Below are 14895 nucleotides of genomic sequence, written 5' to 3' on the forward strand. Positions count from 1 at the left end.
TTTGCAAATTTATTGTTCACTGGCAACTTTATAGAACGTAACTACTATGAATAACCAGTTAACTGTGGATTCATAACATAACAAGATGCTTTAAAAAAAAAAGTATATTTATTGATTTCAGAGACAGGAAGGGATAGGGAGAGAAACATTAACTGGCCGCCTCCTGCATGTAGATCAAGCCTACAACCTGAGCATGTGCCCCGCCGGGGGAATTGAACCAGCGACCTCCTGGTGCATGGGACAAAGCCACACCGGGCGGGGCATAACAGGATGCTTTCTGAGACAATGGATTTGAGAAGTGTGAGATTGTTTCTGCCCTCAGGTGGCCTAGATCCTGTCTTTTTATGTATAGTCTGTCCATTCAAGGGACAATTTTAGTTCAATTTATCTTAATGGACCATCTAGTTTTTTGTGTGTTTTTAAAAAAATATTTTTATTGATTTCAGAGGAAGGAAGAGGGAGAGAGATAGAAACATCAATGAGGAGAGAGAATCATTGATCGGCTGCCTCCTGCACGCCCCCTACTGGGGATCTAGCCAGCAACCCGGGCATGTGCCCTTGACCAGAATCAAACCCGGTTCCCTTCAGTCCACAGGCCAAACCAGCTAGGGCTGCACCACCCAGTTTTATTCTGTATTTACCAATCTTCCTTTTTTTTTTTTTTTTTTTTTTTTAAATATATTTTATTGATTTTTTACAGAGAGGAAGGGAGAGGGACAGAGAGTTAGAAACATCGATGAGAGAGAACCATCGATCAGCTGCCTCCTGCACACCCCCTACTGGGGATGTGCCTGCAACCAAGGTACATGCCCTTGACTGGAATCGAACCTGGGACCCTTGAGTCCGCAGGCTGACGCTCTATCCACTGAGCCAAACCAGTTAGGGCTCAATCTTCCTTTTTTTTTTTTGATTTCTCACATAGTAGGTAGCTTGGTAGTTCTATATAAAATTATAAAATCAGAAATTGGCATTCAGGTATGTATGTCTTTTGCGAGTTTGGAGAGAATGTGCCAAGGTTTGCCAAGTATCTCTCAAACCTAGATGAGTCCAACATCAAAGTTCTAGATTATATAGCAGAGAACAATACTGGAACCAGGCAACTTACAGCACAGCCACACAGGCTCAAATGGAAGTCATCAGCAGTGTAATTTCAAACCAAAATATAGGAGTGAGGCCTCACAGAAAACTGTTTCATCCGCTTGGATATCACAGGCTGAACTCAACAGCGTGTGATAAAACAGACATAATTCAAAGCACATATTCTGCTCAAAGAGGTCCAGGAAGTCAGATCTCTGAAGGACTTGGCAAGGAGGGTTGACTTCCTCCCAATTATACAAGTAACCAAGAGCTTTAATGGTCAAGAGATTAAGTTCTTAAAAAAGTCTGTAGGGGCTAAGGAAATAAGTTAATGGCTAAGTTAATAAGTTAAAGGCAAAGACCAGAATGTTTGAATCTGTTTGCATTATGATAGAGCGTAGTACAGTTAAATGTCCCTCAAAAAGGGGGGAGGCGGGAGATTTGAACTGGCCTTGGGTGGAGGGTGAAGCACCGAAGCTCCTCTGCTCTCTGTTGGAGACCAGGATAAAAACCTTTCCCACATACCTGTAACTAAGTCACACTTGTATGGAAGAAAAGCAGCACTTAGAGTTAAGTCAAAGTGAAAATATTACCTAAGTTGGAGGCATAGGGATTCTTTCATTTCTATGTCCTGTTTAATGTGACTACAACCATACTGGAGCCCTACTTCCTGAGTGATCGGTAGAAAACAACTAGATTTTCCTATTTGACAGAAACTGAAAATCCAAAACAAAACCTTTGAACCACTGGAAGTCTCTGAGTGAAGAGCAGTGTGATTGATCCATAGACATTGCTCCAAACAAACACACACCTATTCTTTGCAAGTCTTTGTAATTCACTATAACTAGAATAGTTGAAGGTAGGAACCAATTTCAGACTCCTGGATGCTTTCTTCAAATACACTTCCACATGTTACCCTGAGAACTAAGGCTGAAGGGACGGATCAAAAAGGAGACTTAGACCATTTAAGAACAAAACAGGTATATTTCTATTGGACTACCTGATACAGAGGATAGTGTGGTATGGGTGGATAGTATGAATGACAAATAATACAAATATATTTTATTTGAAATAAACAAATATGCTTATACAGCTCAATAGGTCACTTGGAAACAAACTCTTGCTTGACTGTATAACTGAGCAAAAACAAAGCTGCAGCACAAACAACCTTCTTTTTTGACATGTATATGCAGACAGGTAGGAAGACACTACTTGGTTTTTAAAAAACTGACCTTCCCTTAAGGCCTGGTCATAGAAGTGTAAACAATGTAAATGAATCCACCATTTCAGTTGTCATCTCATATCTATGTCACCTGTGTATTCTGAGATCACACATATACCTGCCAATAAACCTGGAAGGATTGCTATATCACAGTTACATTTAAGTTCTTGGCAGGCAGGACTGAGGAAAAGTACTTTAGAACAAGTTTTACATCCTACTTAGAACAAATCACTAGTATTCCCTTAAATAACAGGTTACAATAGAAAGATACTGCCTGGAAGTTATCCTTTTCACTTTGGTTCATTTTTAGGTTTTGTTTGTGATTTACATAGCTGTTTGATTTGTTTGCTTATAGTACAATCCTGCCACATGTATTAAAGCACAGATACCTATTATTTCTTCATCTTCATTTTTCAACTCTGATACTCTACTACATCCCTCATATGTCAGCAGTTCTGGAATATTAAAAAAACAATAATGGGTAAAACTCTGCTAAAAATGCAGATGTCTACAACTACAAAGGTACTAGACAGGAAGGAGACAATAAGGAAGGGAAAAAAGCAAACACGTTCATGTGCAGGGAATGTGGTTCAAGTCTTTGGATTTAAAAACAACTTCCCCAGAGAAGCTGGCTATAATGGAATTTCCAGAAAACTTCCTGTGCCCAACAAAAGGACGTGAAAAGCCCCAATCTAAACTTTTGAAAACTACAGTTATGCAATGCTCTAAGAGATGATCAAGGCAGTTGAGGGAGAGGATGGATATATCTTCCATTCGGCTACAGTTAGTAGCACAGCCTCTTTAGCTGTTGATCAATATAATCCATGGAAATACCAGGTGTGCTTTGAAGGACAGGGGTAGAAAAGCAGTGAACATATTACCTGTCTATACCAGAAACAGGGCTTTATGGCTAGGAAAATTTTCTAAGCAGTAAAATGACTCCAGGATAGATCTTTCTCTTCATCATTAAATGTGGCAGAATTAAAAAAAAAAAATTTACAAGTAGATATAGTGAAAACAGAAAATTACAAGTCAGAGAACATAAAAGTATCAAGACAATGCTATAGGTTCAACAGTATTCCATGAGGCTAGAAAACCTGTTAACTTCGAAAGCCCTAGCAAAATATCACTCTTGTTTATAAATCACTTATTTATCATATGACCATACATTGAAGCCTTTCTTCCCATGTACTGAAGAATCTTACATTCAGCCTTTAAGCATTCTGCATTTCTTTGCCAATCTTGTAGCTGAGTATCTTGTTCCAGTCGATTTTGGTGCGTGTAACTGGAAGCTGCCGGCGCAAGGCCTTGAATGTGGTGTCCGACATTGTTTGATAGTTTTCACTAATTGCTGTCTGCAATGGATAATTAAAGATAAGTTACTTGAACAGAAAGTAAAGTAAATGAGGTCAAGGACATGCTTGAGTCCCCTAGGAAGAAGAGACAAGATATACTATTTCTATACTATTTCTACTGAACTCCTCTCCAATCTCTGAAGTGGGTTAAGAAGCCCACCTATATTATTTATTAAACTAGGGCTACAGTCCCTTTCCATATCAACACCTGATTGTAAGCACAATGCCAAGTTGCAAGGTCTGCAAATTCTCCACACTTATAACACTGAACAACACATTTTTATGTTACAAGAACAAAGAGAAGTCTAACAAAATATGTTAACAGCAAAATAAGAAGGTAGTAGGTCTAGAAAAGTTAGTTCTAAATCTTCTTACCTGATACTCATTTTCTGCATGTTCTATGATTTTAATAAACTCCTTGGCAGTTTGTGCTTCATTCTAGTGAAGGGAGGAGGAAAGAAAAATATGAATTTTTAAAAATGTGAAAGCAGCGAATAAAAAGATAGTGAGAAGGCTATCTTAACTAACATTTGCACAATTTATAGTTTATCAACTGTTCCCATGCACATTATCTTCTTTGATTCTCTTCAACAACCCTGTGAAGATCTGTTATCATCATTTCCATTTTGCAGAAAACAGAATCCTCTTAAGTGACTTGACCAAAATCATACAGCTTTTGAACAATAATGATGGGATTTGAATCCAGGTCTTTGCCCAAAAAAGGCCATGCTCTTTCCAATCTATCACAGTATGCCCATAAGGCACCATCATGATGTCTTCATATTTTTTCGTTTTTGTTAATCCTCACCCAAGGATATTTTTTTCCACTGATTTTTAGAGAGAATAGAAGGGAGGTGTAGAAAGAGAGAGAGAAACATCGATGTGAGGGACAGACACATCAATTGGTTGCCTCCTGCATGTGCCCGGACTGGGGTTGGAGATCATGCCTGCAACCTAGGTATGTGCCCTTGACCAGAATCAAATGTGAGACCTTTCAAGTCAAGGGCCAACTCTCTATCCACTGAGCCAAACCGGCTGTCTTTAGATTTTTATGCTTTGAAAATATTTCTGCTTTAAGATGATATTAACAATGTCCTCAGATATATCGGTCATATATGTTAAGCTCATATATTCCTCTATTTACTATTTATGATGCTAACCCAACCAATCACATTTTGCTTTACATGATTCAGGTATAAAATGAACTGAATCTCTCTCCTTCCTTTCAACATTAAGTACAACAGAATTAAAGGCAGGAGGGTAAGATTTAATGCAGAGCAGCAGGTCCAAGATTCTTTCAAATAGTCAAAACTATTTTCAATCCTATATAATAAAAACCTAATATGCAAATTGTCCCCTCGACCGGGAGTTCTGCCAGGAGTACGACCGCTTGCTGTAAGTGTGCTGACCACCAGGGAGTGGCACAGAACATAGCGGGTGTTGGCGACGCGGCGCTGACAACAGGTGGCAGTGGAGGCCCTGCAGGCCCCGATGAGCCTCGACAAGAGCAGGACCGGTGCGGGATGGTGGAGCAGGTGAGTGGGCAACACCAGGCCAACGCTGGTGTGAGCCACTGGTCACAGGCCGGGGGCCCATTGCCCCACCGCCGATTCGATTGTCCCGCTGCCACTGTGACAGGCGCTGAGGGAGCTGAGCCGGGGCCCAATGCCCCACAGATCTGATCGCAGGGCGACCAGCAGCAGGAGGCAGGCAGCTGGGGGAAGGGAGGGAGTACCTGGCCAGCAGCCGACAGCCGCTAGGGACCCTACTAGTGCACGGATTTCGTGCACTGAGCCTCTAGTTTTATAATAATACTAAGAGAAAGCTACATGCCTTTTTTACTCTTACTCTCGTGTATATACAGTATAGTTTCATAGAAGCTACATGTGTGTGATGACCTGATCACTCTGAGGCCAATGGCATGTGTGAAGCACATGAGGATTTAGTTCTTTTAGTAAGCCAGACATTGCACGATTTGTGAAAAATGTAAATCAATGCCATTCTTTTCATTAATTATTTTTGGTTTGAAAAACATAGTTGTTTTCCATGAAAATGTTATTTAGGTTAAAAACTAACAGGCTTGGTATTGCAACTTTTAATTAATAAAAATTTAATATTTCTCAGTTTTAATTTATTTTGCATTTGGAATTTTTTTCTTTAAAAATATTTTCAATTACCGTTGACACAACATTATATTAGTTTCAGGTGCACAACATAGTGATTGGACATTTACATGCCTTACAAAGTGATCATCCCAATAAATCTAGTTCTCATCTGGCACCATACAGTTTTTTATTTCTAATAAGGTAAATATTGACAGATATAAAATACAAAAACAAAAGCTACTTGAGAGTGCTCAGTAAGTTTTAGGAATATAAAGAAGTAGCGAGAATACAAGAAAAATTACATCCCTTCTTTCCAGGTACAGAACACAAAATACTTTTTGATGTAATATTCCTAAAAATGTTGTTTCTCTAAAGATATGAATGCAGCCCGATAGGATTTAGTTTGGCAATCTTTTTTTCCTCCTGGTTGTTACTGACTGAAGATATTGCTGTCCTTGAGCAAATCTCACAACTGAGAAAGAGAAAGACAGAAGTCTGAATTCTCTAAGGCCACTCTTCTGTGTTAAAGTCTTTGAACTAATCTAGTTGGTTGGTTATATACTCTTATAAGCTGCCAAAATCAAAGCACTGAAAACAAACTGAATTTCTAACAGCAGAATCAGCCCTCAGGATCAAAACTAATTTTTAAAAGAGAAACAAGACACAAATGAGACAGATGTTAAATATAAATACTTCACACTCACCGAAACAGTTACTGAATCCTGTACATCTTTATGACTAACCAACTGAACATTGCCATCTTCGTAATAGTGTACCTGTGTGAAACAATGTTGTGAGCAGGTTTATATGTAGTTCATACAGAAACCTGCCGCTTAGGGCACATATCCATGCCTTAAGCCATTTCCAATCTTTACCAACTCTGAATGAATAGTTACTATTACCAATGGTAATTTACTCTGGCGGTTAAAATGCACAGAACAGTCAAATTTAAGAATTCTCTCTTTCCTTTGCAGGGAAAACTGATTATTAAGTTCAACAAACATTTATTATGTCTTATTGCATTTCAGGCACCACACTAGGCATTGTGATGCAAAGAACTTAAATGATCCCACGCTTAACAGTTCAAAATAAAATCATTAAACATTAGTTTTTCTCTGTGAAAACGAAGGAATTTTAATGGATTCTAATTCCTTACACATCTTTCCACATACAGTATCATCAATCTTGATAAGCAGATTTGATCAAGTGCGGAAAAGTTTGAGGGGTAAAGACAGGATTGGAAAACAAATATTGGTAAATTAGGCTACAAAAAAGTAAGACAAAAGCAGTTGTAAGGATATAAGGTAAAGTGGGTGCTATAATTATGAAAACAATTAGCAAAAAAAGAGGAATACACAAGAGACAGACTAATCAATCAATGACATAAGGCTCAGGAAATCTTGGCAACTTACAAGATAGGTTCAGTCATCTTAACATGGCTATAAACTGGTCATACAGAATAAGATGAGAATTTCCTTTTGTTAAGTGCATTTGCACAGGGTCTTGGAAACAGGAGTTGTCACCTAAGTGGACAAGGTAGAGAAGGGTATCTAGCAAGGGGATAAAAAAGTACAAGAGAATGGAGCACAACTGGTTTCCTTGAGGGAAGAACAAAGAACTGACTGCAGATAAGGATGTGTGGAGGAGGGGAGTGTGGCATTGTGAGACACTGCTATGAAGTAAGCTGGAGATAAACTGTGAAGAGCAAAGTGCCTTAGAAACCATGTTAAAAATTCAGACTTTCTCCTATTATGAGTGATGGGGTCCCAGGGAAAGGGAATGTTTTAGAAAGATTATACTTGTGTTATGAACAAAATAAAGGGAAGGGAACTAAAACTGGGGACATAATGCCAGAACAATAGTCCAGGTAATGCCTGTTTCTTTTATCTAGTCCACACTATCAGGAGATAACCGAATAAAAGGAAATGTTTTCAGAGATAAAGCAGAAAAGGAGAAGAAAGGAGCAATAACCTGCAGTACCTTAGTGATTATTTATTAAGTCATTACTATGTATTAGGCATTATGCAATACATTTTACTTATTCCTTATATTTTCTCATGCAATCTTTATAAAAATTCCTTTTATTTACTTGATTTTAAAATCTTGTCACTATTGTAAAATAAACAAGACAAAATAACCCATTCATGTAGCTTTCCTCAAACCGAAGAGCTAAGTTTTATATATGTACATGTAAATACTTAAATGAGGCAATATACATGAAAGACCATAAGTTACAGTAGCTGCTATATAGTCATTTCTTAATAATTACTTATTTTTCTATTTCCTAGAACTTTTTTTTGGTAATTTCTGGGAAGGCCTCATATTATCTTTGAAAGAGAAAATAACAAGCAAGCAGTACACTCCACATGACTACCCTTTATCAAGCTAGAATAGCTCTCTGTTTACTTCCCCAGGAAGGAAGCTTCTATTTCTATTCACTACCATTGGTCTCCCCTTGCATCTACATATAGTTGTTTCTTATTTTCATAACAGAACAAATTCCAACTTGAATATTTCTGTGGAAGATGTGACACTTTAATATGTGGCCTATTAACATGTTGGGACTCTCACCTGAATTTTAAGTACTCCAACCACCTGGGCTGTAGGTGGCGTGATGGTGAACTTCCATTCTGATCTCCAACGACCATTCCTATTAAAAAACACACACACATCACTATAGAATTAGCAATAAGCGTAAGTAAAAGGTGATTTCTCACTGAGGCAAATAATTTGGGAAAGTGGAAAAAGGAAACAAATCATTTCTAGTTTAACAAATCAGATCTGTTTGTATACTAGTGGCCTAATCATAAGCCTTTTCCAAGTTACTTTGACTTTCATTTTTTATATTGGAGTAAAAAACCATGCTATTCTGTTCATAGAGCCTCTTCCACAAACAGATGGATGAGCTGCTGAGTTATGCAATTAACCAAAGTATTGTTAACCAAATCCAAGTAAAACTCACACTCTTTATTATTTTTTTCTTTATTGTTTTTTTTAGAGAGAGAGAGAGAGAGAGAGAGAGAGAGAAAGGGAAACATCGATTTGTTGTTTAACTTATGCATTCACTGGTTGATTCTTCTATGTGCCCTGACCAGGGATCGAACCCAAAACCTTAGCATGTTGGGACAATGCTCAACCAACCGAGCTACCCAAACAGGGCAAACTCAGACTTTTAACTGGGCACTTTATTAATCTGGTTTGGTTCCTTTGTAATATAAATGAGGTACAAATAGAACATCTACTTTCTTACCAGAAATTTTTAGGCTGAAACTGGTGGCTTTCAATACACGCAATAATGGTCTGTTGCCCATCTATAGTTTTAGCATAAACCTATTGTTAAAAAAAAAAAAAGTTAGACTCTGAAAACACATTAATCTAAACAACAAATACTGTATAAAAGCAGTGTGCTAATCGCTAAATCTTTTGGGGAGATAAAGAATCAGAGAGGATGAGCTGAAAATTCAAAAGAATTCATGGGAGGTGCCAGTTAGGCTGGACCTTATAAGACAGATGATGTTCTCATAAGTAGAGACTGGGAATAAAAGATGAGTAAACATTCAGGTAAGAAACTAGGGGTATGATATATCGGTTCGTTATATTGCCTCCAGAACTGAATAACCAATATTAATCAGGAGGCCACGGAATTAATCTAGGCAGTAAATTAGGGTAGTATCAATGAACAGCAGGATGCAGAAGCACATTCAAAAGTCTAGCAATATACTGCAACTGAAGGGCAAAAACAAGAAAGTACTTGCATGCTTGGGTAACTAGAAAGATGGTGGGTGGTACCATTAACAAATTGGGAAATTTACATGGAACATGTCTAGCTTGTAGTTAGAATCAAGTTTAAGCTAAAGACCTTTGATGACTTAAAAAAAAAATTTTAATTGATTTCAGAGAGGAAGGGGGGGAGGGAGAGAGAGAGAGGGAGGGAGGGAGGGAGGGAGGGAGGGAGGGAGAGAGAGAGAGAGAGAGAGAGAGAGAGAGAGAGAGAAACATCAATGACGAGAGAGAATCACTGATTAGCTGCCTCCTGCATGCCCCCTACTGGGGATCAAGCCCGCAACCCGGGACCCTTTAGTTTGCAGGCCGACACTCTATTCACTGAGCCAAACCAGCTAGGGCCTTTTTTTTTTTTCTTGGTGGGAGTAAGGTAATTTCTGACGAAATGTGAAATAGGATACATTGACTGAGATTTAAAATTTTTATGCATTGGGATTTAAGAAAATAATTTTCCATATAAAATTTTCCATTCATACCCCTTTCAAACATTATTCAGGGAATAAAATGCAGGAGACTGTAACTAAGAAGAAAGAAGTGATGTTTGGCTGGCCAAAGCCCTCAAAGAATGGGTAAATGAAAGCAAAAAACACTCTCTAATAATGAAACTGGCAGATACTTAACAGTACAGAAGCCACTGGAATAATGGTCTTTCACATAGGCCCTTAAAGCACTGTCACAGGATTCTCTCCAAGACTTCAGACCTCCATCTACTTCCTCTGGCTGGGGGTCACTTGCTTCTTTCCGTAAGTGATCAAACTTAAAGGAAATTTTGTTTCTGGGATCTAAAAATCTGCTGTTACCCAAGTCACCGTGTTCTGTAATTAAGACCTTCCAAAGAAGAATTAAAAACATGAGTAACTTCTATAAAAAAAAACAGTTGTTGACACATTTTACAAAGCAAATAAAAATTCTAAAGACAGTTAACTTTTCATTTAGTCAGATTTCTTCCTTACCAGTATTTCCATCAAGTAATTTTATTCTTTAGTCTAACCCTCATAAAACTTCTTCTTAATGTTGCAACTTTTGTAACTAAAAGGTAAATATATCACATTAAAATTTTAATCTGCACTTCTTTAATTACTATTACTAGGCAATCTAACACTTTTCCAAGTTTGCTTTATATTCCCCTACTGGGTGCAGTTGGTTCATGTCTGTTCCTTATTTATTCAATGAACTCTTGACATCATCCATAGGTATCCCAATAACCTTTTTATCTATTACTACTGGCCTGATGCACGAAACTCATGCAAGGAGCTCAGCCCTCGCAGCTGTGGCGGCATGCCTTGGCCCGTGCAGCCCCGGCTTCGTGCGGGAGGTTGTCTGGAAAGTGGTTTGGCTGTCTGGTCTAATTAGCATATTACGCTTTTATTTTTTTATTGTTTTTTCTTTATTCTTTATTTATTTGAGGTGCATATTACCTCCTTTTAAAATCTTATTTGTAAAACTTTTTATTACGCAGAAGCCACTTTCTTTTACAAATTTTTCTAATGTTTCATTATTACTCAAGTTTTGATTCACTTTCCATTTCCTACTACAGCCCAGGAGCAGAGGCCAGGCAATGGTTCAAGGTCAGTTTGCTCTGGCATGGAACACTAAGAGACACCCAGAGGGATGGGCTTGCCGTTACATTTTTTTTTGTTGTTTCAAAAAAAAAACAACAAAAAAAAACAGGTCAACTTTAAACCCAAGAAATAATCTAGATATATAGCTGGCACTGGAAGTCAGTTAGATTAATCTTATACATTTAAGAACTGTTTCCTTTTCCTTCTGTTTATGATACTTAGGTTTAAGGTTTCTCCAACCACTGCTTGTCTTTATGTTTGCTAGTAGTCTCCCTTCACTGTTTTTCTTGATCAGAATATTGCTGTATGGTCAATAATAATTTTCACAAGAATTGTATAAAATCTATTTGAAAAACAAATGTTCCCATATCATTTATTAGTGGCCTGGTGCATGACATTCATGCACTCAGGGGGGTTCCCTCAGCCCGGACTGTGAGGCCTGCGCCCTCTTGCAGTTTGGCAGTCCTTGGGGGATGTCTGACTGACGGCTTAGGGGCGGGGAGTGGGCCTAAGCTGTCAGTCGGACATCCTTAACGCTGCCACGCTGCCGTGGAGGCAGGAGAGGCTCCCACCACAGCCGCTGCGCTCATCAGCCGTGAGCCCGGCTTCTGGCACACTGACCACCAGGGGGAAGCTCCTGCATTGAGCATCTGCCCCCTGGTGATCAGTGCGCGTCATAGCGACCGGTCATTCCACCGTTCGGTGAATTTGCATATTAGCCTTTTATTATATAGGAGGGTATTTCTTACTCTGATAAGCTTTCCATATTATTTATAGTTCTTATCCTGAAATATGACACTTAAATCTATTCAGTTTTCCATTTATTTTTCTGATCTAAATGTGTGAGTATATATGAACTGTGTGGCAGAGTCTTGCTAGTTTCCTATCTAATATCCACTTTCTCCTTTTTCCTTAACAGAGCCTCAAAGGTTTTCAAGAAGGTAATGTGTTCAATTAAAAAATGACAATTCCCAGCTAGGAATGATATGCATTCTGGCAAAAACTTGCCATTGGAAGGGGCTTCTGGAATGACCAATAGCACCTTTCAAACCTACCTCCCCTTTCCTTCCTCGAACACAGATTCACTGCCCAGAAACGGAGCAGCTATCTTGAGAGCATAATGAAAACCATATCTAAGAATGGCAGAATAGAACTAGAAGCAATTTGGGTTTCTGATGACATCAGAGGGCTGCCATATCAGCCCTAAATATTACCTCTGGACTCCTGCATAACAAAAATAAGATCTCCATTTAGATGACCCACTGTGGTTGATTCTTTATTATATGCAGTGATGATATCTAATAAACCATACATCTTTCTTTCATTGTCCAAGTAATATCTTTTTTTTGCTGTTGCTGTTATGGCTAAGAATCTGATCTCCTTTTGACTACATTTTAAAGTTGATTATTACTTATATGGAAATGTTGACAAAGTTAGCCATTTTTATATCTACTTTGGTTTATAGGATTTCTATTATCTTTCAGGCATAGCCTATGAAATAGAAATAATTTTTACCTGATCTTCATATCCTTCTATCTTTACAGGCGTGAACTGATCCATGTTATACTGGGCAAATGCACTGTTTTTCAAAAGTGAAAAAAAAACAAAATAAAGAATTATATATAAACACAACACGTACTTCACATAATAGTAAAAGAGAAGGTGAAACACTCCCTGGTCTTTTTCCCTTTATCTCTAGACAACTGGTGATACCGTAATGCCTTCCAGCTTTCTGCAGGAACTCCTCTCCACAGCATCTCAGAAGTGCACTAAGCTCTGAAATTCCCCTTTCCTCTCCACTCCTAAACTCCAATACAGCTCACATTTGGACAGTTCCTAAGTTTTAAGCCAGTGCTCAGCAAAATCATTAGTCAACAGAGCCAAATATCAACAGTATAACGATTGAAATTTCTTTTGAGAGCCAAATTTTTTCAACTTAAACTTCTTCTAATGCCACTTCTTCAAAATAGACTCGCCCAGGCCGTGGTATTTTGTGGAAGAGCCACACTCAAGGGGCCAAAGAGCCGCACGTGACTCGCGAGCCGCAGTTTGCCGACCACGGTTTTAAGCTATGTGATTATAGTGAAATACCAACAGTTTAATCATTTAGATAGGAGCTTTCAAAAAGAATCTTCAATTGAGGCACTATTTTGGAAATCTTGCCTTCTTTATTCTGGGCTCTGAGGTAGGAGAGACCTAGTTAAAGGTACTGGAAGGCACCCTGGCCAGTGTGGTTCAGTTGGTTGAGCAACCTCCTGTGCATCAAAAGGTGACCGGTTTGATTCTGTCAGGGTACACGCCCAGGTTTCAGGCTCAATCCCCAACAGAGGGCGTGCAGGAGGCAGATGATGGATGTTCCACTTTTACGTGGATGTTTTTCTCTCTCCCCCTTCTCTTCCTCTAAAACCAATAAAAATATTTTTTAAAATAAAAAATACCAAAAAAATAAATGTACTGGAATGTGTCTGACATGGGGAGAGTGAGGTGAGAGTTGAGCATCAGTCAAGTCTCAGAGGAGAATCTAAGGCAGAGTAGAGGTTATCTTTTAAAAAAAAGGGTGAGGGTATGAATAAATATTCAAAGTACATGCCTCATTGTTTATTTCTTCAGTGCTAGATTTATGAAACTCTGCCTTTTCTTTTTTTATTATTCATATTTTTTATTATTCATGTTTTCACCTTTTTTCTTCTTTTGCTTAAATCTGCATTTTCAATTGCTTCCTAGTACATCTTACAAAGTAAGCTAAAGATAAGAAAAAAGAAAGATGGAAATAAGCTTCAGTATAAGAAAGCATTATACACTTATATGCTTATGCAGTATCAGTCCTCTCACACAATTCACTTGCCAAGAGAAGAATTAAACATCTCTCCAGCCCAATTTTAACCCGCTGAAACATCTGCTAGACCACTCCTTTTAAGCAAAGCATAGAACCTTTCCTAGACTTTTCAAGAGAAACCAAAGTAACAAATATTGGAACTTCAAATATTTAAGGCTAATCATCAATCTTCTCAGCTTAAGTTATTGTTATGTTTTTTAATGAATCATTTCCTTATAATACCACATCTCCATGTAGCAAATAAGTCTTAAATACACCTGCTCTTTAGAATGGAATATAAATTAAGTGTTCATATTTATTATTTTTTTAAAAAAGCTTAAGAATAGGGAATAAGTACTTCATTCTAGGATACGTCCTAGACTATATATTACAACTATCAACACTAAAATCTGTTACCATGAGGTCATCCTTGATTCTTCTTTCTCTCACACTTTACATCCAATCCATCAGTAAATCTTGTAGTTCTACCTTGAGTACATATTAAGAGTCTTACTCCTGAGGCCCCTCGGATCTGACCCGAAGGAGAGAGAAACCAGGATGGCGGCATAGGTGAGCACCTAAACTGCTGCCCTGCACAACAATTTCAAAACTACAACTAAAAGACAGAATGGATGCCATCCAGAACCACAGGTAGGCTGGCTGAGTGGAAATTCTATAACTAGAAGGAAAGAGGAAAGCTCACGGAGAAGGAGTGGCAAAGAGCTGAGGTACGGAGATATGTGCACGCAGAGAGGAAGGGCGGTGGAGTGCCTGGCTGGCTTTCTCTGGCGGAAGGGGGAAGGAAGCCCCCGACTGCACTGAACCCCAGTTCTGGGCGAAACCCTGTGGACCCAGGCTCATACAGGGAGAGTTTGGGCTGTCAGGTAGAGAGAAAGGCACACGGAGACTTGGAGACTCAGGGGAGCCATGGCGGCAGGGGTCTGGAGGCGCGAGTGTGCACAAAGACTGACTGCGG

General features: G+C 38.7%; 1 protein-coding gene across 1 annotated transcript in view; it reads right to left on the reverse strand.

Moving 5' to 3' along the window:
* Window positions 1-696: 696 nt before the first annotated feature.
* The window catches only part of CAPZA1 (capping actin protein of muscle Z-line subunit alpha 1), a 29692-nt gene continuing 15493 nt past the window's right edge, over window positions 697-14895 (reverse strand). The window contains exons 4-10 of the mRNA XM_080648969.1: window positions 12620-12683; window positions 10164-10370; window positions 9010-9089; window positions 8331-8409; window positions 6464-6535; window positions 4030-4092; window positions 697-3654 (exon numbers count right to left, since the gene is read on the reverse strand). Coding sequence (XP_080505095.1) covers window positions 3514-3654; window positions 4030-4092; window positions 6464-6535; window positions 8331-8409; window positions 9010-9089; window positions 10164-10370; window positions 12620-12683 — 706 coding nt within the window. The 3' untranslated portion in view covers window positions 697-3513. The remainder of the gene's footprint in view (window positions 3655-4029; window positions 4093-6463; window positions 6536-8330; window positions 8410-9009; window positions 9090-10163; window positions 10371-12619; window positions 12684-14895) is intronic.

Source organism: Plecotus auritus (assembly GCF_963455305.1).
Source record: "Plecotus auritus genome assembly, chromosome: 12".
Lineage (NCBI taxonomy): Eukaryota > Metazoa > Chordata > Mammalia > Chiroptera > Vespertilionidae > Plecotus > Plecotus auritus.